At 37.9% G+C, this 26,995-nt stretch overlaps 1 protein-coding gene across 1 annotated transcript in view; it reads right to left on the reverse strand.

Annotated features, from left to right (window-relative positions):
• Positions 1–26,051, reverse strand: part of ESR1 (estrogen receptor 1) — a 161,829-nt gene extending 135,778 nt beyond the window's left edge. The window contains 1 exon segment of the mRNA XM_015620605.3: positions 24,791–26,051. Within this exon segment, the coding sequence (XP_015476091.2) occupies positions 24,791–24,815 (25 nt within the window). The 5' untranslated portion in view covers positions 24,816–26,051.
• Positions 26,052–26,995: the final 944 nt, after the last annotated feature.

Genomic DNA, 26,995 nt, shown 5'->3' on the forward strand with positions numbered 1-26,995 from the left:
GGACCAGGAATTCAATGGTGGCATTTTCTGAATACTCACAATATTCTGCTGAGAAACAGAATGAGAAGTGGAGTACCAAGATTTACACCTACCTCAGAATATGGCAGAAAGCAAGAAGGTTCAGAATCACTAGAAATTGAGGCTGCTTCATCAAAATAAAGAAACCTTCAGCTGAAGAGAGCAGGAACCAATCAACTGCTGATTAAAACTAAGAAAGAAGATCACGAGAAAGCTTTTAAACAACAACAAAAAAAGTAATAAAATACCAGTGTGGGAAAAGATACCACACCATATGAGGTAACATCTCTGTTACAGATGATGAAGAGAAAATTCAGTGCAATCAGTACCAGAGGACAGGAGTTGTCAAACTGGCAAAAAGAAAACAAGCTGGCACTTTTAACAGAGTGCCAAGAGAACAAAAAAATTGGTCCACATGCTTCCACTTGAACCGCTGATGCTAGCATACAAAATAAACAGGAGAAAGTAATGCAACCAGCTTTATCAGAAGCAGACTGTTACTTTTGTAGGTTACAGAAAGCCTAATGAAAACAAACAGATGAGCCAAGTACCTCAAAAAGCAGCACAGACTCTAGGGCTAGAAATATCAAGCCTATGCAAAAAGGATGAACGGGAGTTGGCTACTGGAGTGGTGACATAGTCTCTGATGTGCTCAGGGATGTGAGGCAACACAAGCAGAAAATATGGCAATAATGCCAGATTTTGGCTATCTCTGTGCAGGTACAGAAAATGTATCAGGCTATAATACAATGACCAAATAAATGACACCTTTAATTATTTTTTTCATGGAGCGAATAGTTACACAGTCTTCAATAAAAGATGCAATGCATGACTTGGTTCAAAAATCTTGCACATTTAAACAGGCAAGGTAGAACAGCAACCATTACATGCCTACAGACAGCATTCTCTGCAGAGGCATGAAATTCTAAATACCCACCACAATGCCCTCAGATCCAAGAGGACATAAAAATAAAGAGTCTTATTAAAAAACCCACAGGGAGAGCTGAGATAACAAATCCTTAGAAGCCGCTTCTTGAGGATACCATCACAGGAAGCAAGCCACTTAAGGAAACGCTCGAGAAAGGACAGAGGGAAGCCAGGAAGGAAAGGGAGTAGATTATATGCAAGAAAACAAACTTCCAAAGGCTGAAGTCGTGTCTAAAGGAAGAAAACAGAAAGTCTGATCAGCTATGGGAGATTAGGTGCAAGCAGACTGTAAGGCAGGCCAAAAAAAGTGATTAAGAAACAGATACAGCAAATTTAGCACTACATTGTTCTTGAGACACAACCAGAGCAGAGACCTGCCAAGGGCTATCTGAAGATCAGTGTACAAAACACAGCAGTTATAGCAAGAGTAGTCCTTTGCAGAAGTACATGGAATAACTAGACAGGTTTTAAAGGAAGCACAAACTCGCTTTGTAAGCAACTCAGGAAAAGATCTGTCTGAAATGCTGCTGAGTGTAGAACAGGCTATAGGAAAATATGAAATAGTGAATACAAAAAAAAAAAAAATTGCCAGAGTCAGATCATCTCCACCCAGGACAACTAAAAAACTCCAGAATTAAGTAATTAAGTTATAATAATGAATGGTACACTCTCAAATTTAACTTCACACATTATGAATGGCCAGCAAAGAGCTCTGTCACAAATCTATGTTTTTTCTATACCTGGAATACCAGTTGCAGGTTTTGTCCCTCCTTCCTAAGCAGTATATGCAAGAACACAAAAGGTTTAAGATAATCAGTGGTGAAAAAAGGCCTGGAAAACATGCAGAATGTCTCCTTTGTACGAGGGATGAAAAATAAAGTAAACTGGGATTGCACTCTTAAATTAAAAGAGGCACATTAGAGGGAGTATGACAGACATTAGCCATATCATGAATGACATGAAGAAAATGGGTGAATATTGACTCTTTACCAGTACAAGAACCACAGGGCATGAAATGAACCCAATAAGAGCCAGGTTCAAAACAACCAGAGATTATTTTTCATATAATAGAGAGCTCATTGCTAAATTATTTTCCAGATGTTCTAAATTCACTTGGATTCTAAGGGACACGGAGAAAACTGAGACCAATCCACTGAAGTTCACTGAATAGTCAAAAGCTTAACCTGGCTCCTTAAATCCCAAAATTAACTGAAGGCAGGGAGACTATTAGAGGGAGCATATGCATTTCCTTTCCCTTCTCTCATGGTTCTCACCTTCCTCCCTGCTAGCAACATGGTTGGGCTAAAAGGAAGGGAAGGTGCATTATTATCTTTGAGCTTTTTCAGTAGCAGAGGTTCCAGCCCATGTGTAGAAAGAAGAAGGCACAACTTTCACTGTTCAGTGTGTCCCATCCCACAGGCTCCCAGCTACTGCTGGGTGCTCTAATCAGGCTGTGCTGTCATAATGTGCAAATAGCCAAGGCTATATCCAGAGGCTGCACAGTCTCAGTACAAAACAAGAAAGGGGGAAAAAGTGTAAAAGTGCCTTTTTCTTTTCAACAGCACTTTGTTGGAGTGCACCAGAATTGACCCTAGCTTCAGCACATTGTCTTGGAATGTTAACAGACAAATATTATCACGTGCCGAGAATCAAAGTTCATAACTGTTTATGCAAATCCTGTCGAGTACAAATGTTTAGCTAACCAAAATTCCTTCTAATAAACCTAATTATTTTCCTCAACTGTCCTGAACAGTGGTGATACACATGAAATAGTTCTATCCTGCTGCATACTGCAATTCTTACCACTTCATACAGTTATGCATCTGGTTCTAACAAAATATTATTGTTTTATTTAAGGAGCATTATAGAACTGCATTATAGAAAATCTAGTGACACTGCCAGTAATTAAGGTTGTGCAACTGTTCTTTTCATATTTTCAGATTCTTACAACGGTTTGGGATAAAATTTATTGCAGTGATTTGCTGTGCTATACACAGGATAAATTTTTCCATGGATAGTCTGTGGTGTTCCCAAGGACAACACTGAGAAAAGTACATCCATTGTCCTTTTACTGACCGTTTCAAATACTTCTGTATTCTGAAGCAGAATTCGAAACAGTGGAGTTTGAGCTGTAAATTAGAAACATCTTCAGCTTTTCTGTGAAATTTTACTTCATTTTGATCAGATTAGATAATTCTTACCAGCTAAAAATCTCTCAGTCTACGAGGAAAACTATTCTTGAATCTCATTGCACATTTTTAAGAACCTCTACATTCATATCAACTTTCAGCTTGGTTACTGCCTTTTAGCTTAAATAGCACTATCCATTACCTGAAGATTACAGTCCTTGATTCAGAGTATTGTCATATCTCTCATACCTCTTCCAGATTTCTTCCTTTCAAATTACAGTTTATAAATTTTTTGCTGATCTTCGAGTTCAAACCAATTTTCTAGCACATGCATGACCTGAACAAAAATTATATAAAATATAATGCAGAACCTTATGCAATTGAATAGATATTTCTCTACATCCCAGGGTATGAGAGTCACTAAGGGGAAAAGACCTTGAGAGATTCACTAGTCCAACCCCCCCTGCTCAAGCAGGCAGCCAGAACATGTTGCTTAGACTGTGCAGAGCCAGATTTTCAATGCTTCCACAGGTGGAGACTCCACCACCTCTCTGGGCAGCCCATTCCAATGCTTGACACCCCCCTTACTGCAAGAAAAGGTTTTTTCCTGTATCTATGTAGAATTTCTCATGTTTAGTTTGTGCCCACCACCTCCTGTCCTTGGGCACCACTGAGAAGGATCTGGCCCCATCGTCCTTCTGTCTATATAATATGTGTATGGAGCTGCCTCCCATCAGGTACTCAAACACATCAATGACAACTCCTCAGACTTCACTCCAGGCTGAACAGACACAATTTATTCTACCCCTTAGAGGCCCCAGTCCCTGAATCACCCCTGTAGCCCTTTGCTGGACCAGCTGCAGTATATCCATGTGTTTTGTGTACTCTGAAATATCCATGGAAACACCTGAGCACATTGACTCGATTACAGCTTCACTAATGGTATCCATTCATCACCATCCCATTCACAACCACTACACTGACGTATCCCTACAGACACCTAAGCACATCTAAGTATACCTGACTTGAAATATTCTTTAGTTGACTTCAGGAAAGATCTCATTTTATATGGACAATTGACAGTATTACTTGCCTTTCTTTTTATAGCATTACAATTCTGTTTTACAATTGAGTAAACTGTACAGTTCAGTTACTGCAGACCTTATGCTTTAGAGATTTTAATGTTCACCTGTCTAGTTAATACTTTTTCCTGTTATTTTTCCCCAAATGGTTCAACTACTGTTGATCAAACCAGTTGAGTTTTCCTAGTCTGAAAAATATACTAGCAAAGAAATAAAAATATTACTGTGCACAATAACATTTGGTTCTATTTTAACTCATTTTTTCTTTAGCACCTAGTTTTTAATCCCTCCTTCCTTAAAAATGTGATCTAAAGCTTAGCATAGAACTGAAGACAGACTGTAGAAAACCATTCATCTTTTTTTTTTTTTGCAAATAACTGATACTGTCTTTGCCAGTACATAATCAAAATATTTACAACTTGACAGATGATAAAAATATCAGCATATTGGAATCTTGGAATCTCAAGAGGAATATCTCTCAAATTATTTCATCATCTTACTTTAAATACACTCAGTTGTAAGTTTTAACTTCCTGTGTAAATCAGAGGTGAAATTAAGATTGACACTTAAGCCTCAGAGTTAAATATGAATATTTAAAATGCTTTATAATGCTAAGTGCTGAGAAAAATAAGGTCTCAAAAGACTACATTCTACTAATCTAATTTTTATCTCATCCATGATCTCTAAAATAGAAATGATATTGCTCTCTTGCCCTCAGTAATTTTGAAATGGTATTTTATATTAAACCACAAAAAGACTTAAAGGAAATTAATAAAGTTACTAATCTTCATAATGTTTTAACAGCAATATTTAAAATCAGGACTTTACCACATATTACACAATGATGATGAAATATGTAATAGATGTTCATCCATTATACTTCCTGTATTTTTCTCCAGAAAAAGAAATTTTACAAGAAATATCATGCAATCATGTCATTAGCATTTTACCCTATACTCTGCATAAACAATAATGCTGAATTAAGAATGAAATAGCAGTTATTGTAATTTTGCAGTATTCATATTTCTGATTTGATGTTCATTATTTATCTGATAAACACATTACTGAAAAAGTAACTAAAAGCATCTTTCTCATTAGCAGTAAGGAATCAAGTACCTATACATACTTTGTTTTACAGAAATACAGCCTCACTGCTGAAATAATACTTTAACATCAATTGAAAAAACACTTTTTCAGGAAACATGCTGAAGATGTGCCAATAGACATGGTCTGACACACTAAGGAGTACTGTGATATCTGACATAAAGTATCAAATTGCATGACAAAAGAAAAAAATTTCCTTATTCTCATAAAAACAGCATTCCAAAAATAAATGCAAAGAGGGAAAAGGAAGGCTAGCAAAACTTAGAGAAAAGCCACAACAAACACAGCATTCTTTTTAAAATGTTTTCAGAACTTCCTCTTGACTTGCAGTTGAAAAAGCCTATGATCACCAATAATTTATCTGAAACTGCTCTGTCTAGTTTTCCACTTCCCTTCCTGAATGAAACCATGATGAAAAAAAAAAAAAAAAAGCCTTCAAACTGCTGACATATCCAGATGATAAAGGTCTCCAGGAGAGGACTGCATTTATAATAAACTGTGTTCAAATACATATGGTAACAACAGTAGATGATGGATTTTAGATAAACTGATGATGATTTGAAGCTGATCCCTCAAAAAAAAATAAAAAAAAATAAAAATAAAAAAGAATAATATATATGTCAGACTAAAGACAGATTTTCCCTTCAGGGAAAAAGGACCTGCACAAACATCACAGGTCAGAGTCTGGCCACTAGAAACCCTTTTTACACCACTATGACCAATCAAGTCAGACACATGCAATTTCTATACAGATCAACAGAGAAAATCTCGCTGATCTTAAGTAATGGTTCCAAGTCAAAATACTTCCATAACCATTCTTCCCATCACTACAAAAGTCATCTCTCTAGGACTCCACTTATACAAGTATTATGCCTTTATGGTGTGCCAAACCTTGAGGAAATGAGCACTAATGAGATCCCTCAGTCTGCTTCAGGAGGTGTTGGCTAGCATGTACCACACATGAAATGTTTCTATACTGATGCAGGCAGCATAAGGAACAAAAAAAAGAGTTTTGGGACTGGCTTTGGCCCAGTCCCAAAGATTTAACATCAATGATATAAGTGAAACCTGCTGGGATGAGCCCCTGGAAAAATGTTTTTTGCAGGTGCTGTGGTTCATCAGTGCTGGTCACATTTTAAACATCACCTCCTAAGGGCACAGGAGCAGCCAATTCCCAAATGTAAGAATTCACACAGGTGAGGGCAGAAGGCCAGCTTGGCTGAACAGGAATCTTCTCTTGAAAAAAGGACAAAAAAAGGAACCTGTATGCCCAGTGGAAGGAAGGTCAAGTGACATGGGAAAAATACAAAGATGGTGCTTGCCACTGCTATGAGGAAATTCATGGCACCAAAACTCATCTAAACAGAACCACAGGGGACAATGAAAAGAGTGTTTTCAAATGTATTGCAACAGGCAATGAAAGATACTATTGGCCCATTACAGGATAAGTATGGTCACCTCACAAACAGGGACAAGGAAGAGATGTTTAACCCAGTCTTTGCCTCTGCTGTCAACACCAATGACTGAGACCACCAAGGGGGTCTCAGTGCCCTGAGCTGGAGGACCATTGCTGTGGGATTTATCAGCTCCCAGTCAACCCTGGACGTGGCTCCAGCTGGTGAAGAGCCTTGAGGAGAAGCTGGCTCAGGTCACTTGCTTGGTTCAGTCTGGAGGAGGCCAAGGGGAGACCTCATGAGGGGAAGAGGAGGGGCAGGCACTGATCTCTTCTCTGTGGTGACCAGGGACAGGGCCTGAGGGAATGGCCTAAAGGGGAGGTTTAAGTTGGATATACAAGAGAAAGGTTCCTCACCCAAAGGGTGGTTGGGCACTGGAACAAGCTCCCCAGGGCAATAGTCATAGCACCAGCGAATTTCAGAGTTCCAGAAGCATTTGGACAATGCTCTCAGACACATGGTCTTCAATGGGAGAAAAAAAGGAGGAATTTTGATAACACATTTCTTTCCCACAGTGCTTATTTTCTGACTTACAGGGCTCTTGGCCTTCCATTTTCTGATAGTTCCCTCCTAAACCTAAGCCACTACCTCAGTGGGATCAGAAGAACTGCTGGCGGGCTGCATGATTTTCTGATCCAAGATTAAACTGCACACATACACACAGCTCTCACAGTTACTAAGTTTTTTTTAGATCTGTTCCCTGATCTAGATTACAGTACAGTTCAAAAGCCAACAATTCTGCCCTACAGAAGGGGTGACAGTAACTCTGTGAGGATCACCAGCAGGACAGCCAGAATGTCTCAAGTCAGCATTGCTAACAGACTGTTCATAAAGTGAGATCACTGCCATACTTACTTTCATGCAATGTCAACAATCATAAATGGTGTCCTTAGCCTTTCTGGCTGTAGTACACTCGTTTTTAAACAGGAATTAGCAACTAATTTTTATTTTTATTATTTTTTAAATACAAAGTCAGCTCCAAACTCCTTCACACCTGAAATGATTTTCAAATGCACAAAAAAGACATACAAGTCTGACAAAGTCCTCTGGGGAAGAAATAAAAAATTGTGAAAGCCTCTAGGTAAATACATACAGACATGCACAACTGTATACACACAAAGCTAGCAGGCATTGTATGTTTGCAGAACATGCTCATAGGCTGCCTTGAAGACATAAAAGATATGTAGATTTAGTTCTGCACTGTTAGCAGTGGTAAATAAAGAAATTATTATTTTAATGGCCACCTTTTCAAATCAGTTGTATTGCATTTCAACAGTCAACAAAATAAAGCAGCATATTAGAAAAAGAAATGGGAAATTATGATAAAAAGGTGCTTAAAATTCTAGCACACAAAAACATATATGATATGCTCTATGTGAACTTACCGGTGTCTCCTTTGCACTCAGGCTATGTGAACATTTCTGTATGCTATACTATTACTTTATGAAAAACTGATTAAGCTCACACACTTCTTAGCTGCCTACATATGTGAATGGATAGAGCAGGAGAAAAGGAGTAACAGGTGTTTCATTAACTAATTGATTCTGAGAAAACGTAGTTCAAGTAATTTCACCTGGCCTAATATTTAAATGTAATAAAATTACTTTTAAAATAGTAAATATTGTATTAAGAAAATTATTCTTTTGAAATCTTCCAACTGTAAAAAAAAACATCAAAGCACACATTACAGTATACCTATATTTTATTTGCACATATCTTTAAATGTGAGGTTTATCTGGAAAATAAACTATTTCTCCCCCATTTCATTCCATGCTGAGAAGTCCATTCCCCTAAGAAAATAAATCGTATTACTATACTATAAGGTCCATCATCTCCCGGAGCCAAACTTCCAGGCCTGACCCTCATTTTTGCATTGCCTCACTCAGATAAGATGCATATATATATATATATATATATATATATATGTTACACTAGAAATCAGTGCATGCACACATACACACACCACTAAAATAATTATTTAAGAAATAGCACACTCAGAATTCAGAACTGCTATAATATTTTAAAAAGCACAAGAGGCTTCCTGTCGACTACAAAACCTACATAGATTATAATGCATATACCTATAGCACCCCCTGGCCTCCAGAATTAAGGGAGTTGATGCAAAACTTGAGACTGTAATTCTTACAGAGAATTCCTCAGCAGCATAATGAGAACACAATGAATTTTCACAGGAACTTTGGAAAGTGAGTTCTCTGAAGATTGCAGTCCATAATATGCAATTATACAAAAATGGGAATACTTTCTTCATCCAATCCAGAGCCAGGGATTCTACTACACACAGCTACTATTCCAGCTCCTAATTCCAGGTAAGGTTGCAATACCAGCATTGGAAAAAACAGCTTTGAAATATGTAGATCTCCCTGATACACACTACTAGATAGCGGGTAATATATTCAGGATAACAACAGGAATGGTGAAACTAAAAACCTTAAATCCTTTGGAAGTAAATTCTGTTTCTGATTCAATCACAGTGACACTACAGAAAGCATTGTGCTTTTTTCCATTAGTAAAAGATGTTGCTAAGGTACCCAGACAAACAGACAGGCAAGAGAGGAAAAGGGTGAAAAAAACCCAAGCAAAAATGTCTGGAAATAAATAAATTCACAAGGTGTCCACAGGGTGCTTTAACCTGAGAATACTGATACAGAAGCTGTTTTGCAAAGAACTAGAAATCTTTTAAAGAGCAGAAAGACTTTTAAAGCCAACAATAAACTGAAGACATAATGTTAAAATATTCAAGGTTGTGTCTCTTATAGAACAGATGTGCCCAGTAATACTCTTAAAACAAGGCTTTGTATTACTATAGGAATACCAGCATGAAAATTTCAATAAATACGTCAATATTCATTAATAAATTTCATATCACAGCCATCTGCCACTACCCCATCTACCCAAGAAATCACAGTTGTCAGCAGAGTCAGAATTGAAGTGAGCAGACAATGGGTCAAGAGTAGTAGAGGACAAGAGCCATGCAAAGATTTTTCACCTGTGCATGTGAAAATGATCCAGGAAAATTCATTTCCTAGTCCTGTATTTCAATCAGACAATTTATCTTCTTCCTAAACACTGCTCCTTTTCATAAACTACACCTTAACACAGTGACTGTTGTGTCTGAGTGGATTTGCTAATAGAAAATCTCTTTCTTAAAAGTTACCCAGAGAATTGCATCTTTCCCAATTGCTAATTATTCCCTCCTTAAATATTTGCATCTTTTTTGCAAGCTTCTGACCTTAATATGTTTTCACCTGCTATCTCAATGATATTTCTATTATGAAACTATTATTCAAACACAGAAATTAATAAACCACTACTGTTTATAAGGCTGATTGTCTTTGGTTGAGACTAAGCCAGATATTCTCCTGGATCTCTCCTACAACTTAAGGATTTGTTTAATTCTTCATATTTCCAATTTTTCAGTTGTGACAGGCTCACTTTGAAGTAAAAAATATATAAAGAAGGTAGGTGTCTCTTTTGACAGATTTTATGAATACTTCAGGTCTTTATATCCAATAACATTCAGCCTCCAGCTATCTGTACAAGAAACAAGCTATTATGGATTTTTTTTTAAGCCATTCAAATAAAAGATGACACCCTCTTCTCTGCCCATGTGAGAGTAATCTGAAAAAGCTTATGTGTGCATGAGTGTCTATTGTTTTCCTAACTCATACACAGGAAAAATTCTATTGAAAGGTGGCAGGGAAGCCCTTTAATAACCTAAAAAAAACCACCAAACAAACAAACAAAAAATACCCAGAAATCTACACTAAATGTCAATTTGATAAACAACATAATTTGAGTATAGCGATACTTTTCAGAGCAAAACCAAAATACAGTTTCAGGTCTGAAAGGAAAGATGCTGAGGGCAGAGCCGGGGAGTAAGAACCTGTCCTGGTCCCAACCAGGACAGGGTTAATTTTTGCAGCAGCCACGAGGTGACAAGGCTAAAACACAGAGGTATTCTGTACAACCTCTCATCATTTTCAAGGGTTAGGGGGAAGGCTCCCTTCTGGGATTAACACAGCACAGCTACTGTCTGTTGTCAAGGGGTTCATGTGAATCATTCATTTCTTGAACCCTTTGTCATTGGTATTGTTGCTGTTACTGTTTGCTTTCTTATCTCATTTCTGTGTCCAGTAAACTGCTCTTATCTCAGCCTGTGATGCTTCTGTATCCCCAATCCTCATCTCCAGCCTGCCACAGGGAACAGAGAGGGGGAAGAGAACAAGCAGCACATGGTTTGGAGTGTCTCAGTGGGAACACTAAATTGGGGAGTACCATCCCCAGACAAGCAGCATCTCTCCAAAATTAACTTATTAACACTAGTTTGTGCTAAAGACATCATCATTACTGACAAGAATATTTAAATATGGGTGTATGTGTGTGTATGTTTGAACACACACATATATATGCATATGTATATATATATATATACACATATGTATATATATATATATGTATATATACACACACACACATATATATCAATATTTGTGAAAGAATGAAGCCTAAGTTGTTCATGGTGTTTGTTCAGACTCAAAGGAAGCAACAGTTCTCCAAAGGGAAAAAAACCAGGATACTTCAAAGGTAATTACAAAAACTGCACCTTTGTGATTCACCTCTTCCTCACAGATTTTGTGGCAGTTTGACTTACTTTGAAGTGAGAATAAGCTGCAGAAATTGAAAGCTGTCAAATTTATCTGAATTATGCTTTTGACTTTTGAACTCTCTGAAAACACTTTTGCAACCAAAAGCATTTTCAAGCCATAAAATTAATCAAAGTTTCCTAAACCATTCCACACGGAGAAAATAGACACTTCTGCAACATCTGAAGATGTCACTGTTCTGGTTATGCTTCTCCTCCCTTCTCAAGACAACGTGGGCAAACCTTCCTGCCACTCACGAGAGTTGTGGATGTGATAGACCTGGCAGCTGCAGGATTTGAGCTCCCAACAATCTCTGCCTCCAGCAGACCCTGGCAGCCAGAGGGACAAGGGCTCTCCATGAAGGAATCAGGGAGCAGCACACATTCAGGGAGCTACCACACAGGACAGACAGTGCAGTGTTGGTCAGGACTGTCACCACCTGAAATGGTACGGGGAACATGGAGGGACAGTGAACAAGGAAAGGCCTGGACAAAAGAAGAGAGAGAGCAAATAGTAAAACAAAATAACAACAATGAGAAGGAAATAAGCAGGAAGAAAGAATGTTGTGACTGTCAGCCAATAGAAAATCCATCAAGTAGAAAGTCCAGCAAAGGGACTAGAAAGTTTCCTTCTGAACCAGGCATAAAGTGGTAGCTGGAAACTGTGTGGTAACCAGGCAATTTTTCTTGAAGGGAAAGAGTGTGGAAACACACAACTAGCAATTCTTGTGGAACCTGCAGCACATCAGGACATGCCCTCCAGCCTGAGACAAACCATGGCGTGTACCACCACAGCATCTTTCTGGCAGCTCTGGGAGCAGTTCAGCTCAGCCAGTGTTGAATTCTTCCTTCATTTCCCCTGCTTCCAGGACAAGGAAGGCTCCAAAAACAAGCAACATTACTTCAAGTGTTCTTAATGATCATTTGCTGTGTTAACATTCTGCAGGCTTGCCAATAGACCAAGAAATCCTTCACCAAGATGGAGGGTGTCTTCTTTAGGCTTCACACTGCCTTATAAACTGACCCACAGATGAAATACAAAGTGTAACAGACAGGGGAGGTTTCTTTACCTCACAGGCTGACACATCTGAGTAAACCAAGACAAGAAAGTTGATCCTTCAAAAACATACCATCAACAGAATGGAAAATCAACTTGCCTGTTCTGGCTGCCAAGCAATAAGGAAGAAAATTGCTAAAACCATCAATCATGTACACCCAGAACAGGCTAATATGCTTCAAAGTTAGAAGGCAACTTAGAGGTGAGTTATTTTGCTATTTCAATTTAACAGTCATTTCAGTATGAACAGAATAGCTTTGTTATGAGGATGGGAAGAAGTATGGAATAAAAAAGAAGGAAGGAATAAAAGCAAAGTTTTCATCAAGTAGGAAGTAATGTCAATGTTCTCATTTACCGGACAGGGTAATGTTCATGGTTTCAAGTTCACAAGTGTCAATGATTTTGTAACTATCTATGAACACAGACAATGCAGAACAGTGGAAGTATTTTGTATTAGAGCTTCATTTCATTTGTAGTATTTCTTGATGTCACCACTGGCTGCTTTTTCTAAGATGGCAGTATCAGCACTTCCATGAAGGCAAAGGGAACAGGCTGAAAAAATGTCACTAGTCTCTGTAGTTACAGTTCACTTAATTCCAATACTGTAATTCTGTAATCCAGAATTTACATGAGAAATTAAAACAAGGTTGGGGGGAAGGGTGTTAATGATGCGTTCCTGATGATTCCAGTGGTACATATATATTCAATAGAATAGATACTTTCTCAAGGTAGGCTGTTTTGATACTAATATGACACTAAATGAACACAGAGTCAAGAATAGTAACATTGATAATGTAAATAATTCTTTAGAGCCATTAACTCTGAGATGTAAAAGACTGAAAAAGAAGGACTGGGAAAAACAGAAACCAAGAAAGAAAACTGCATGAGAGTTGTGGGATGTGTAGACAAGACAAAGAAACAATATAAAAAGAAGAATGAATGATAAGGAAGTGAAACACAAGATAAAAGTGCTCATAAAAGAAGGAAGGCAGCAGAAACTAGGGCATAGATCCAGAAAAGCTCTTATGTTCTAAATGTTAAGTATGTTATTAAATATATGAAGCACACTACTAGTAAAGGTTTTGATATATGTTGAAAGATGGGAATTTACAATCAAGGAAAGAAAAGCAACAGATCAAAGAAAAATAATATCCAAAGAAAGAATAAAAAAGTTCCACAGAAGACTAGAGCAAAACTAAATATAGAGTGTGAGCCATCCTTGTCACATGGCACTTTCCCCTGAATTTTCAGTGTTAAAGAATTTTGGATACCCTAAAAATCTTACACAGTAATCCCTCAAACCAAAGTTGCTGGATCCAGCTTGGGAAAATTACATATCATTGGACAAAAGAAGTGATAATTATTTAATAAAAAAAGGTCTACAATCACAGGGATGCAACTAATAACAACTAAACTGCATGAAGTTTTAATTGCATCAAGACTAAATCATATATGTATCTGTACACAGACACACAAACACACACAAAACCTTTCCCATTTTAAAGGAATAATTTCACAGGCATGAAAGCAACAAGGATTAAAATCAATTGAAAGCAAACATTTGCCTAGAGGTAATAACTGGTATCTGAAAAATTGTTAAGCATACTTTACTGGTTCTTGGGAAAAGCTATAATTTAAAATTTGGTTCTCCTTTGTTTTAAAAGATGAACAAGTGAAAAAATTATAAATTTAGTAATAGTTTTGGGACAATAAAATTTTAGATAGTAAAACAGTAATGTCAAGATTAAACATATGCAGTGAATATATTCATAAAGTGAAAACAGATATAAAGGCATTTCAGGAACTCTAAAAAATGAATAACTAATCTAAATAGTACTTAATAATGAAAACAAAGGGACACAAAAATAAGGCAGCGGTTCAGGCAAGGAAGGCTGTTTCCTACAATATTTAGGAAACAATAAAAGAAATCCTTATATTGACATGAAACAATTCTTAAAATGAAACTGGTATTCTCAATAACAGTAATGCAAAAAAGTCTACTTAGCATTCAGTAAGCCTGTTCTAGTTCAGAAAATCAAGGTTTTAATTTAGAATTAAAGGCTAATAAAATAACATCAACCAATAGCATTATATAAGTACATTATGTATAAAGTGATTCTTCTTAAATTCACTGAATAAATCTTACTTTAAGATTTTTGTCTGATAAGAACAATAGCATTGTGAATACACAATATTTTGCCTGCTGTAAGGCACGCGATACAACATTCCAACAACTGTAGAAGTGTGAAACAAAACAAATTGCCACATAATGAAATGAAAGAAAACTGTTTACCATACTTAAAAAATGCAGTGATGAATGAGAAGAATCAGCAACCAATCATTCTCTACTGCAATTCACAGGTTTTGTTCATATTTTCCTCATGGTCATGAATACAAGAATAATAGCATTACTAACCAGATGTGCAGAAAAATACAGAACTTGGAATAATAAATACAAAAATACTGCTTTTAATCAAGAGACACAACATGGAATGTTTTATAACCTTCCTTCAGTAAAACAACATCATTTCCATTACAGCTAAATAACAAAATCATTTATGGGGAGTGGGGAGGAGGAAGGCATCTGAAACAAGCCATTTGCTAGACGTACTACTCTGTCCTGAGGAGATGTGACTCACAAAGATTTTCAGCACTAGTGTTACCCTGTGCCCATAGATTTGATAATCCTGGTATAATACAGCTCAGTAGGGAGAAACAGAACAGCAAGTAGAGTCACATTTGCCTCTGCCTATCACTGACACATCTCCTGCAGAGAATACACACCTAAAGACTAGAAATGAACAGCACTTTTTAACTGCACAGATAATAACCCATCAGGAACCTATGTCATGCTGATACCAGACTAATAGCAAGTATTGGAGGAGAGTTGCTTTCCTCAACCAACTATATTTCAAAAATATTTGGAGAACTCCTATAGGTTGTGCTACAAAACAAGTCAGCAAGGATGGTCAAAGCAGTTGTTTTGCACACAAGCTCTGAAAAAGGAACTGTGCTCATTCTGTGGGAATTACCTGGAAGGCAAATTCTGCAGCAGAGATGTTTCCCAAGGTCTGTCTCATGAAGCCTCACAGCATCCAGATGCCAAGAGCAGAGACAAGAGAAGAACACGATGGACTGCAAGAAAGTGATGTGAGGGATCAAAGCAGCACTCAGAACTTCCTACCTCTGCTGAGGCTTTTCCAGTGCCGCCTTCTTCTTCTTCCTTTACGTGAGTGCAAGGTGATGGCTTTATTTTAACTACATGTTCTTCAAATGTGCAGAATCCCCATCCCAACATATCAAATTCAGTCACTTGGTCACCACACCAGTGAGAAAGATACTGTCAAATTGGAGAGTATCAGAAAATAAAATATCTAAGCTAGTCTAGGAACTTGCCAGCAATTGATAATGTCAGTAGGGCAAATTTAGGTGGCGTATTCCACAATATAACATACTAAAAAGAAAATAGCACAGGAGATGCATGATACAACACAACTCAAGAAGACATTTAGAATGAATAGCAGGAAACAAAATGTAGCTGTCAGAAAGCATCCTTACCAGCAGAAGATACTATCAGCTGCATGACACAATTTTCAGCAGAGGAGGCGAAGGGGGGAGGAAGAAGAAAGCCTCACTGATAGTACTCTTAAAAAGCTAGAAAATTTAAACATAATACAATTCTGTCCTGAGCAGAACATGGAAAGGAACACCACACACAGTTTTACTATTCCTGATTTCTCCAGCTATGCTGTAGTTGGTGACTGGTGACACAGAATATGTATTTGGCAAATAAGTATTTGCCAGAGATGAGACAGACTATGTCAGCAGACAGAAAATGGTCCCATAAAAAAAATCAAGTAAATATCAAAGTTGTACATGACTGCAAAATAAAAACTTTAGCCACTTTTAAATACTTCAGAGACAAGATAAACACATAACCCACAAGATAAGCAAATACTAATTTGACAGGGCCTCATAATTTGGAATTTTGCTACCAAAGAGCCAGTTTTTACCAGCAGTCATAAAGCCCCTAAATTAAGCATTTATGCAGGAGCAAGCAAAGCCAACAAATCCCCTAAAATACTGCATGATTGGGAAAAAGTAGGAAATTAAGAAGCTGAATTAAGGAACTTCCAAGAGGACAAACAGAAAGGAAAAATATTTGTAGGTGGTACACAGAATATATTGAGTATGCAGAGCAAGCATAAGGAAAACCAAAACAGGTAACTACCAATGTAGGGCATTATTTGAAGCAACCCTTCCAAAAAACTCTGAAGTTGTTGTGTTAATGAGGACAATAAAAGACAAAATAAAATTCTGGCAGACTGACTGTAAAAATCCAATAAGCCAAGCCAAAAAGCCTTGACAAATAACTTTCAAGGGTTTGGGGGTTTTTTTTATGTTAGAGTAGTTAAGAATGAGGGCCAACTGCAATGAGTTGGAAAAGGATTTCACAATATAAAACATGGGATGAAATGGCAGCTGGAATCCAATAAAGATCTGAGAGCTAAAGAGTATGCTAAACAAATGATGACTAAAAATTCAACTGACTTAGACTAAAAAACACCAAAGATCAGAGGAAAGCTGATTACTCCCTATAAATACATTAGGAATAAACTTCAATACCTATAAGGTATTTAGGACAAAGAAAGCAAGCTGGCACTGCAAATAAATTTACTATGGAAATTACAAGCCTCTCAGCTGACAGAACAGTGAAGCTCTAGATCAGCCTGTCCATGAGAGGAAAAACAGCCTAACTGGGCTTTAAGATAAATGTGGATAAGCACTGTGAACAAATTACACGATCTGGTTGCTATGACAGCTCAGTACTGGGTTAGCCATCCAACTTAGGCTGGATTCAACAAATGATACTAAAGCAAAAACTTACCAGCATGAATCAGATGCACTATGAGTTTTGTCTATGCAGAAGCAAGTCACAGTGCCTTACCTATGCAGAAATACGTTTCTGCTTAAATGTTTCTGCTCCTCTTTAGATCAAGAGAGGGGAACTGCTTTGTGTGCAAGAAGCCTTGGTGTCACATGCACCAGACTTCAATCACTAAAGAGTGATTGAGTTTTAAAGGGTGTTCTTAAGAGAAAGACTCTTCCTCTTATATCCAAGGTATCTGCCTTTGATTATGTTTTGATAAGAGCAGAGGTAGCTTTAAAGCCTGAAAGTCCAGCTTTTCATTAGTTATTTGTCTTGTCAGAGCAGACCCAGGGCTGAGACAAATTAGTGACAGGTTAGTTAGCTGGAACAGGGAAGGAAATTAGTCAATAAAAATAATCTGTGTCTATGCTACTGGTTTTGTTCAGGGCAGTAGTGAGGTTTTAAAGTGATTTCCTTCATTTGATTGGATTACAGAGCAGCTGGGATGTGGGGGAAAAAAAAATCCATTTGGGGTAAATTATACAGAAAACTCTGCTCCAAAAGTGTACCAAACACAGACTGACTCCTCAGAGAGAAACAAGACTGGTTCTTCAGGCAGCCTCGAGGCACATGTCTGGCACTGTATGCCAACCAGGACACCAGGCCCACCAAGTCTCATCACAACTTTGCCACACATTCATGTGGATGGGCACCAATGGTCTGGAAACCCACCAGGAAGGCCATGTCAGAAGAGCAGCGCACAATAGGCATGGTCCTACCCCAATTCGGATATCCAAGTGGGAGGATCTGAATTGGCCAAGTATACTAGAACTGTTCTACAGCCGTAACAGGTTGGGTTGAAGGGCTGGCAACACAAAGCAGCTGATATGGGTTCAATTCCAAAAGTATACATTTCCCAAGAACAAAAATTTTACCTTGAACATAACGAGCTGTACAATGTTTTGTCTAGTTTTCAATCCTTTAAATTACCACAGATCAAATCTGCTGAACAGTTTGTCTTACTTGTCTCAGTTTAATCCCCGAGGGAAAAAAAAGATTAGTTACTTGTGCCCAGTTCTTATTTAAAAAAGAAAAAATATCATAATTGACTTGACATCTAGTTCATGAAGTTTCTTGAGTCTCTCTTGACTCAGCTTTCTTTTATTTTTAAAGGTATTTTTATAAGTGTATCCTTTATGTTGCTGGGTTTCAAGTGAAAACAAATAAAGGAATAAAACAAATCAATATTTAAGACAGTTTTTTTGTCAAAAGTCCAAAAGGAATTATCAAAGTCATTTTCTGTTACTTATGTCAACCTCCGTTTTTCTCTAAATTTGCTTTCCCATTGTTTGCAATGGACACTTTGCATACAAACTGTGCCAGGGAGCAAGAGCAAACACTTTATTAAGAAAAAGACCACCCTACAAAAAAATGAGGTGTTAAGGAAAAAATTATGAACTTCCACGATGCATGTAATGACAAAATTTCATTCAGATGGTGCCTTTGAAGCCCTCCTGCTTTAAAGCCCGTGCATGCATATACAAGAGTGAGTTCTTGTGTGTCTAGGAGTGCAGGAGCCAGCATTGCCATGTTTTATCTCAAACATGACACTGTTAAGAGAGGAAAGAGGTGATCAGAGGAGAGGGTCCTGCGGAGGTGGAGCTGTGCTAATCCAGCTTCCTGCTCACCTTGACACTGGAGATCAGTCCTCTCAACTCACCTCCTGCAGGAGGGGAAAAAGGGCTGAAAAATCAATTTTACACTAAGAGGTGTGCACCATTTTAACAATAAACAGAAGGGAATCAGGCCACCTCCCTCTCTTTTTCCTCTCTCTTTCACTTGCATTGTTTTTCCCAGCTCCAGACTATCTGTGTGGTGGACCAACACAGGACCTAAGGACTGCTGATACTCTTTGTTCTCTCCTTTTTCTGTCTTTATCTCTCTCCTCCCTTGCTGTGCCATGGGCAAAGCATGGCTGATATATTCTACTCAGTACTGAAGTTGCTGTGGGAGTGGGAAGCCTGTGGAAGGGTGTTGTGGCTTATCACCCAACCCCTTGGAGCAGTGGTGTGTGCCTTGCTGACCAGCAGCTTTGGTAATGTGTTCTGGTTTGTTAGCCAGCACCTTTGAGAAGTTTTTTGTGGGAGCTGAGAACTTAGTGAAGTGTAGTGTACAAAATCTAAGGGTTTCTCAGCCACCATTTTTGAGAAAGCGTACATTTTGAGAAAGTGTACTGTTAGAATTTAGGAGCTTGTTAGCCAACACCTTTTGAGTGTAAACAGTGGGCTGGTTGCCAGAGTTAAGGTGACTACAATGAAGGCCAGGAGTCAGAGACACAGGGCCCAGAGTCTTGTTCATCCTGATGAGAAGTCACAACAAGCATCGTGCCCCCTACCAGCGGTCATGGCACACCAGCACATACAGAAACACCACTGGAAGGCTCTCCCATGGGGTGCAAAGCAGCTGTTAGCTGGATATTCCAACACACACAACAAGACTAGAAACAATTCCACAAGAAACACACCCAGTTTAAATTACAGAAAGTTCAGGTTGAAAAGGGAGAACAAACAGACTAGCTGGGATGAAAATATTATGAAATGCACCTGCTTTCTAATGAGCGCGTGAAATTAAGAGTTCAGGATTACTTTTACATCCAAACGTGTCCAAGCAAGGTATCAATGCCTATATAGAAAGTGCCCTTCAGACAAAGCCAGAGGAAAACAACACAAGCAGCAACTGAATGATTTCTTGGGATAGTGGGAACCCAACCTGACAACAGTTGCCGATGTACTTGCCTCAGCACAGTCTGAGATTAATGGCATTTTGGAATGAATAAGCGGGCTGTCGATTTACAGCCGTATAGCAATGTGAGGCCACAAATACCATTCAAGTCCATTACCTCAAAATTGATGAAGCCAATAAAATGGGCAGTGAAATTCTGTATAATACTGAATAATTGCAAAACGAAATCTCAAGGACATTATTTCTGAAGACACAACTAGTTTATCTCCATTCGAAGAACAAAGAAGGCAAAACTACAGGCAGGTACACTGCCAATAAGTTTCAAAAACAAAACATAAAGAAGACTTTAGTTTTCTCTTGGTTTGGATTTCAAACCAAGTGATTTGACAAAATTGCCAAAATTCATATCAGACTAATTTTGGCTTTATCGTGTTTCTGTTTAGCTGCCACAGATGATACAAGGACTGAATCAACAGTTATGGCAATCCCCAAAGCAGATCTAGCCCATAACAACTGTGCTATCAAAAGCCATAAAAATTGTCAGTGGAAGCTATTCAGAACTGAACAGATACAAAATTAGTGTCTCTATATGGAACTGAAGTTGGACGCTTTAAAAAACAAAATATCTGAAACATAAACACAGAATTCCAGCCTTGTTTCACTGTAGATTATTCTCTTTTAATTATTCATTTTTTTTAAATAATCAAACACAAGACAAATAGTATTTTTAGTACTTGAAGGACTTTGTACTAAAACTATTATTTTTATTTGAGCATTAATAAAAATATAGAGAAGTGCCACCAAAAGTGTTTTTTTCAAAATCAAGAACTTTTTCCACTTTAAAAATCTAACCAAATTTTACCATTTAGCTTTTAGAACATACTTAAACAAAAATATTCTGGATTTTTGTCTGCAGTAAGCAATTATAACAACAGAAATTATTATAAAAGTAAAAGCAAATCTTGACAACCCAAATTATTGGTTAGTGAAATTATAAATAAAATTACGTTTAGTGTGCAATATAGAAAAGGGCTTTTTACTGACCAAAGAAACATGCAAATATACAAATACTAGCCACAAAAAAAAGAACAATAAACTTGTAATTCTAGCAAATTTTTTACTATCAAGTAATTATTTAAAAATATTTTCCTCCAGATTTGTCTTCTTTCTCAGACTAGTTTGCAAGCATAAACTGAATGCTTCCAGACTAAGCTGCTTCTGGCTTCTTGGAATATGGGTTTTTTTCCCTAAAATTCATAAAAAGGAGTATTTCACCCCTGCTCATATCCATCTGCAAGAAAGCATTGCACAAATTTATTTCACATTTATCTGTAGCATTATTCTCCAAAATGGATGAAAAATAAAAGTGAATAATATCTTGAGAAAATAAATGGTCATATTTTTAAAATGTGTCTTCTTCAGAAAAAAAAAAAAAAATACTGTCTAAATTCAAATTACACTCCAGAAATGGAGATAGACATCTGAGTCACTGAGTGTAATCCTTGCTACCAAACCTTCACCTCCTGTAGCCGACTCCCTGAGCCTGTTGTAAACAGCGACATGTCCTAGCCTACCCCTCAGATAGGAGGCTGAACCCACGTACTTTTCCAGCTCCAGTCTGAATTTATTCACAGTCACACCTGTTTGGATTTAGGACGGCAATTGCTTTCAGGACAAGTGTTCCAAATCTCATCAAGATGAATAGTCCTTAAGCAAAATCATCACCTACAGCATTACGGCAGAAAGAGATTTAAAATAATCTTTCCTAAACGCAAGTCAAGCTATTAGTTTTTGCCATTTTTATTTAAAATTATATTCATATGTTAATGTGAAAGGTATTACTTGAACTATCTACGCCTTTCATGCGCATTTTAAGTTGCTCTTTCTATATATATATTTAAAAAAAATAAATTTTGTTTTCTCTTTTCTCTGCTTTCGTACTTCCATTTCCCACCCAGTGATCTCATGTTCCCTTGTACCTACCACTCATCAGGTCTCTAGAGTACAGGTCTCTGCATACAGTGTATGGGACTGGGGTTTAATGTTTTTCATTAGCCTCCAAGGGCTCCTGTGAGATTCTGCTTCTTCCTCCCCTCCTTCCACAAACCCTGGCACAGCCTGTGCAATCCACATCCCCTCCTCAGCTTCTGGAGATGCTGCAGCGAGAGAGACGCAAGATGGGTGTAAGAACTCAGTCCATGTTGGCTCTGTCTCTTCACTTTCTACTTACACTTTTCCCATTAATTTCACTCTTTTCTCATTCTCTTTTCATCAGTGTCTGAGGAGACAGCAGACAAAAGACGTGGGACTAGAGACTGCAGCCTAAAGTACCTTGGAGGAGCTGCTCACAGTGTGCCATCCCTTGATGGGCAGTGACATTTCAGGCAGGCAGTGTTGGGCAATGCCAACAAGACAAACATGGCCATCACGCCAAATGAATGATTAATGACTCAACTGAGGCAGCAAAATGACACGGTCTAAACTGTGAGAGTGACAGTGTAGGACTGAAGTCTACACATGACTTCTGATCTCTCCCCAGAGTAGCAGTGCTGTCCATGGCTCCAAATGGCAGAGGGGAATTCTGAGACTAACGGGATCACCGTGGCTCGCAGGGAGCTCAGAGTGCCTGTCATGCAGCACAATCCCCTGCTCAAGCAGGGTCACCCACAGCAGGTTAATCAGGGTCAGGGCGGGCTCCACTGGAGAGGATCTCCAAGGATGGAGACTCCAAAACCTCTCTGGGAAACCTTTTTTGTGCAATTGTTAGACTGTCCTCATAGCCAAGCTTTTTACTGTCCACCACCCCCTTTTATTATTTATTTTTTTGGTATGTTCTTATGTTCCAAAGACAACTGATGAGCACAAACTGAGTTAATAAATAGGTAGGGGAAAAAAAAGAAAAAGAAAATTAGTGATAACACAGATCTTCTAATTTAGCTCATATTTTCTCTATTGCAATTTCTCTGGTTACCACAAGTTTGGCACAATTAATAGACTTGTGTTCACAAGCACAAGCACTATGCTGAAGGAAGAAACAGGAAATCCAGCTCTGAGCTGCAATCTCAAAATTCCCATTATTTGCACATTGGTACCATGCAAACTCATGAAGTGAAGCTGAGACTGTTAGAACTTGGTATATAATCCAAGGATGGACATATGTTTTTCTTTAAATCATTATAAACAAGCTTCAGACCTGCACATGCTTCATTTTATCATCAAAACCAGCAACACAAACATTTAAACAGAAGTTCTGTAAGACTGGCTCCTAAATTTCATCGAGTTTGCACAATGAATATGGCTTTTTCTAATTGCTTTCAGTTTCTGAGTCAGATACTTACACAGAGATGCTGTTGCTCTTCTGACACTGCAGCAATTCAACCAACACAGAATTTGGGACTTTTTTTTCCAGGGCCTATGATGATGAGAACTGAACTGAAAACCTAATGTGCTCTTTCTACTTCAGTGTAACCATTATGTGAAATTTCTCTGTTCAGAATTAATTTGGGGAAGGGAGAAGAGAATAAAGTCTTCCATAAATCCTTCATTTAGTACCTGGTCATTAGGGTATAGGCCAGAAAAACAAAGAAAATAAAGCAATGTTCAGTAATGGCCTCTGCACCTCCAGGTGATGTGATAGGAGGTCCAGGCTATAGGCCATGAAGAGAAATAGAAAGATTCCAGCTTATTTCATTACACCTTTTTCCAAACACTCATTCTCCAACTTCTGCATGATATCAAGGTATGTCACTTAGGGCCCCAAGTTTAAAACAAGCTTAACAATACTTAAATGCTAACTCCAAAACTTAAACGTAAACTCCAAAGAAAGCACGTGTAATTTGGAAGAAAGGAAAATAAAAGGAAACAAAATTAAAACAAAAGCCAAAACCCCAGAAACAGAAAATAAGTAAAACATATACATATCCCACTATGGGGCAGAATGATTTTTGGAAAATCCTATTTGTACAAGAAAAAAAAAAATGCAGTTAGAGAAAACCATTACTCAGTAATTACCAAGTGAATTTTACTGTCTTCAGAGCCTGTGTTAAAAAATAGAAAAATCAGACTCTTTGTACCACAAAGCACCCCATGATGGATCTCACTAGATACATGGTTTCAATATCATGTGCTATAAGTATTGTTCAGCATCAGCCGAGATCAAAATACAGTATTTCACTTCATTCATACCAGAAAAATGATACACCGCCTTGGGTGTGACTGCCCTCCAATTCATTTAAGTCCTTTCCCCATTATGTCTCAGCCAACTGGTAAAGACACCAGCATGTGATTTCAGAATATTTTATTTAGTTTTGTTTTTCTACCTACATGGAGGATTTTGACTGAGGGGCTGGAGGATGGGACAGGGGGGTCACATCGTTCATTCGCAACTGCAGCACAGGATTTATGGCACCCTCCATAGCACACATTAAACAAAGCACTACTACACCTGAAATATTCACCTTAAAACATACTTTGGGCAAATTTTGCCACGCCTTTGGCTTGTTTTCTGTCGCTTTTTTAGGCTTCTCAGCGACACTGCAGGACACAGGAAAAAAGGAACACAGTAAGAAAAGTACCGTTTGAGAGAGTACAAACTAAATCCAAACCAAAACACCCCAACTTCTAAGCATTTCCCCAGGTCTAACTGGGCGTGCCCAGCAAAGGCTGAGGGTAAAAAAGCAGCGTTAAAAGTCGAGTGTGAGGGACAGAAACTGCAGAAACCAAGAGGGGGTTTTTTCTGACTTACATTGCTGCCAGCAGGCTGTTGCCATTCCCTCTGCGGGGCTCTCGCTGGCCGGGCGATCACATGACGCCGGGAACCAAAATAGAAAAGAGCGAGGAAGCCGGAGCAGAAACACGTTTTCGAGAAAAGACCTATCCTGGCCATGATAACACACCCTCAGGGGCAGAAGGTGGTAAATTTAGACGGGAGCCTAGGCTGAAAAATGGGTAATGCCTTGAACTTTGCAGCCAGGCAAAGCCTTTCACGACATGGGAAACTAATAAATCTCAGCCTGGGTCTGTAGGTAACTAAACCTGCTAACTGCTCCAGTAAATCACCAGACCTTGAAAGAAAATAAGATCTATCAAATTTTAAAATTAATCTATTGAAGTTTAAAAATAGCCTCCCACCGTCGGAACCATTTTCATCTTCAGGCTAAGGCTTCTAGTAGTTTGTTTTGTAGAGAGGAAGCAATTTTTTTAAAAGGATATGCTCTTAAGGTAATTGGGCGAGCTGCAAACACATTTCAAAGATTGTTTTCAATACTTTCATGAGTAAAAGACATGGTTGCAGACCTATATGCTAGTAAAACAACGTTGTAAATCTATAAACCTGATACTTTAACCATAAAAATATAAACAAAAATGCAAAGACTGAGTCAAAAGCTGAACAGATGAGTTAGTGACCAAATGCAAGTTCCATCCAACAATAAAATATCTTCTGATTTTAAGGCTGCTGTTTAGTTATCCCTGTTAGAAGGTTAGCTCTTCCAGTTTTGTAAATCTCATAAAAAATAAACTCCAGCAAAATACTATTCTTGGGATTTCAGGAAATACCAGTTCCTTTCTGTAGCAGCTAACTTTTTCATCATGTCCTAGTAATTCGAAATAAGACTGTTACAATTTTTCATTCTGTGAAATTCCAATGTTTCCCTGTTTCCAGTGAATGGCAGGACAGTTATTGAAGAAAAAGTCTTTACTGAAAAATGCAAACAGCAGTAGAGAATCTCTGATCGAGGAAAAGGAAATATGCTGTATATCTGAACAGGAAAAGGACAGGAAAGAATTTCATGTTCTAACCTTTAAATGCAATCACCCTCACCTTACAGTCAAAAGGCAAAAATATTGAAAATCCCACCCTTTCAATGCAACTGGGTTGCAAGACCCTCTGAATAAACACAGGAGTAGAGAATGCAATTCAAAATCCTACATAGCAGACTTCCAACTCTGCAAGAAAAAAATTGAAAATAATATGAGCGTGAGTTAAGAAACCAAATTGTTCTTCTTTTATTAAGAAACATAAATAATAAATATATAAATGAAAGTAACCTCCCCCACACAAAAGTTCTTAATAAAATCTCAGATTAAATTTCTCAGAAAGAAATATATACCTGTATCAAAATATACACATCATTAGAGAATATCTTCAATCAAGACATATAACTCGGTATTAAAAAAAAAAACAAGACCTGGTTTATTCTGCAGGATATCCCAACACTTAACCTAAACTTTTCACAAAGTGAGGTACAAGTCCACATAAACATGGTAGAATACAAAAGGCTCCTTGTATCTTCCCTGTTCTTATTACTGAGGAAAGAAACTTGAGCATTGACTCAAACTAGTAGTAGTATAGAAGTATACACCAGAGCTGTTGCCACTGATTATTTAAATATAAAGAAAACCTTTCTAAAACTACAAATTCTGAACTATTTGGTGGGGGTTTTCGGGGAAAAAAAAATTACATTTTGAAAAGCATAGTGCATATTACTGTGTACAGGCTTGCAAGTATTCTACCAGGTATATGACTCCTGACACTGTGGTTTTAGGAGAAGCTTTGCATCACTGAAATTGTACCCTTTGGCAGGTAAAGTGACAGAACAGAAGTAGGGGAAGCTTGCCATTGATCATGGAGAGAGAAGTACACAAAATACACAAAACAGGAGATTCTGTCATATCTCTTAAAATTACTACAGAAAATTGGCTTCAACTACCTCTTCTTCATTGATTTCAGGAACCTGTATGAAAAATCATCCCTTGGATCAATTTTAAATGTAACAGTGGCATGCTTTGCCATATTTCAGAAAAAGCCTAGCTAAGTGGTAACATTTTTCTCAGAGCATCCTCACTGTACATCCCAAACTGCTCAAATAATCTCAGGAACCCCTCTGTGGTCAAACACATAATTTATTTCATTTGCTTTGTGTTATACTCTCCTCTGTTTTACTTATCA

Source organism: Parus major, chromosome 3, assembly GCF_001522545.3.
Source record: "Parus major isolate Abel chromosome 3, Parus_major1.1, whole genome shotgun sequence".
Lineage (NCBI taxonomy): Eukaryota > Metazoa > Chordata > Aves > Passeriformes > Paridae > Parus > Parus major.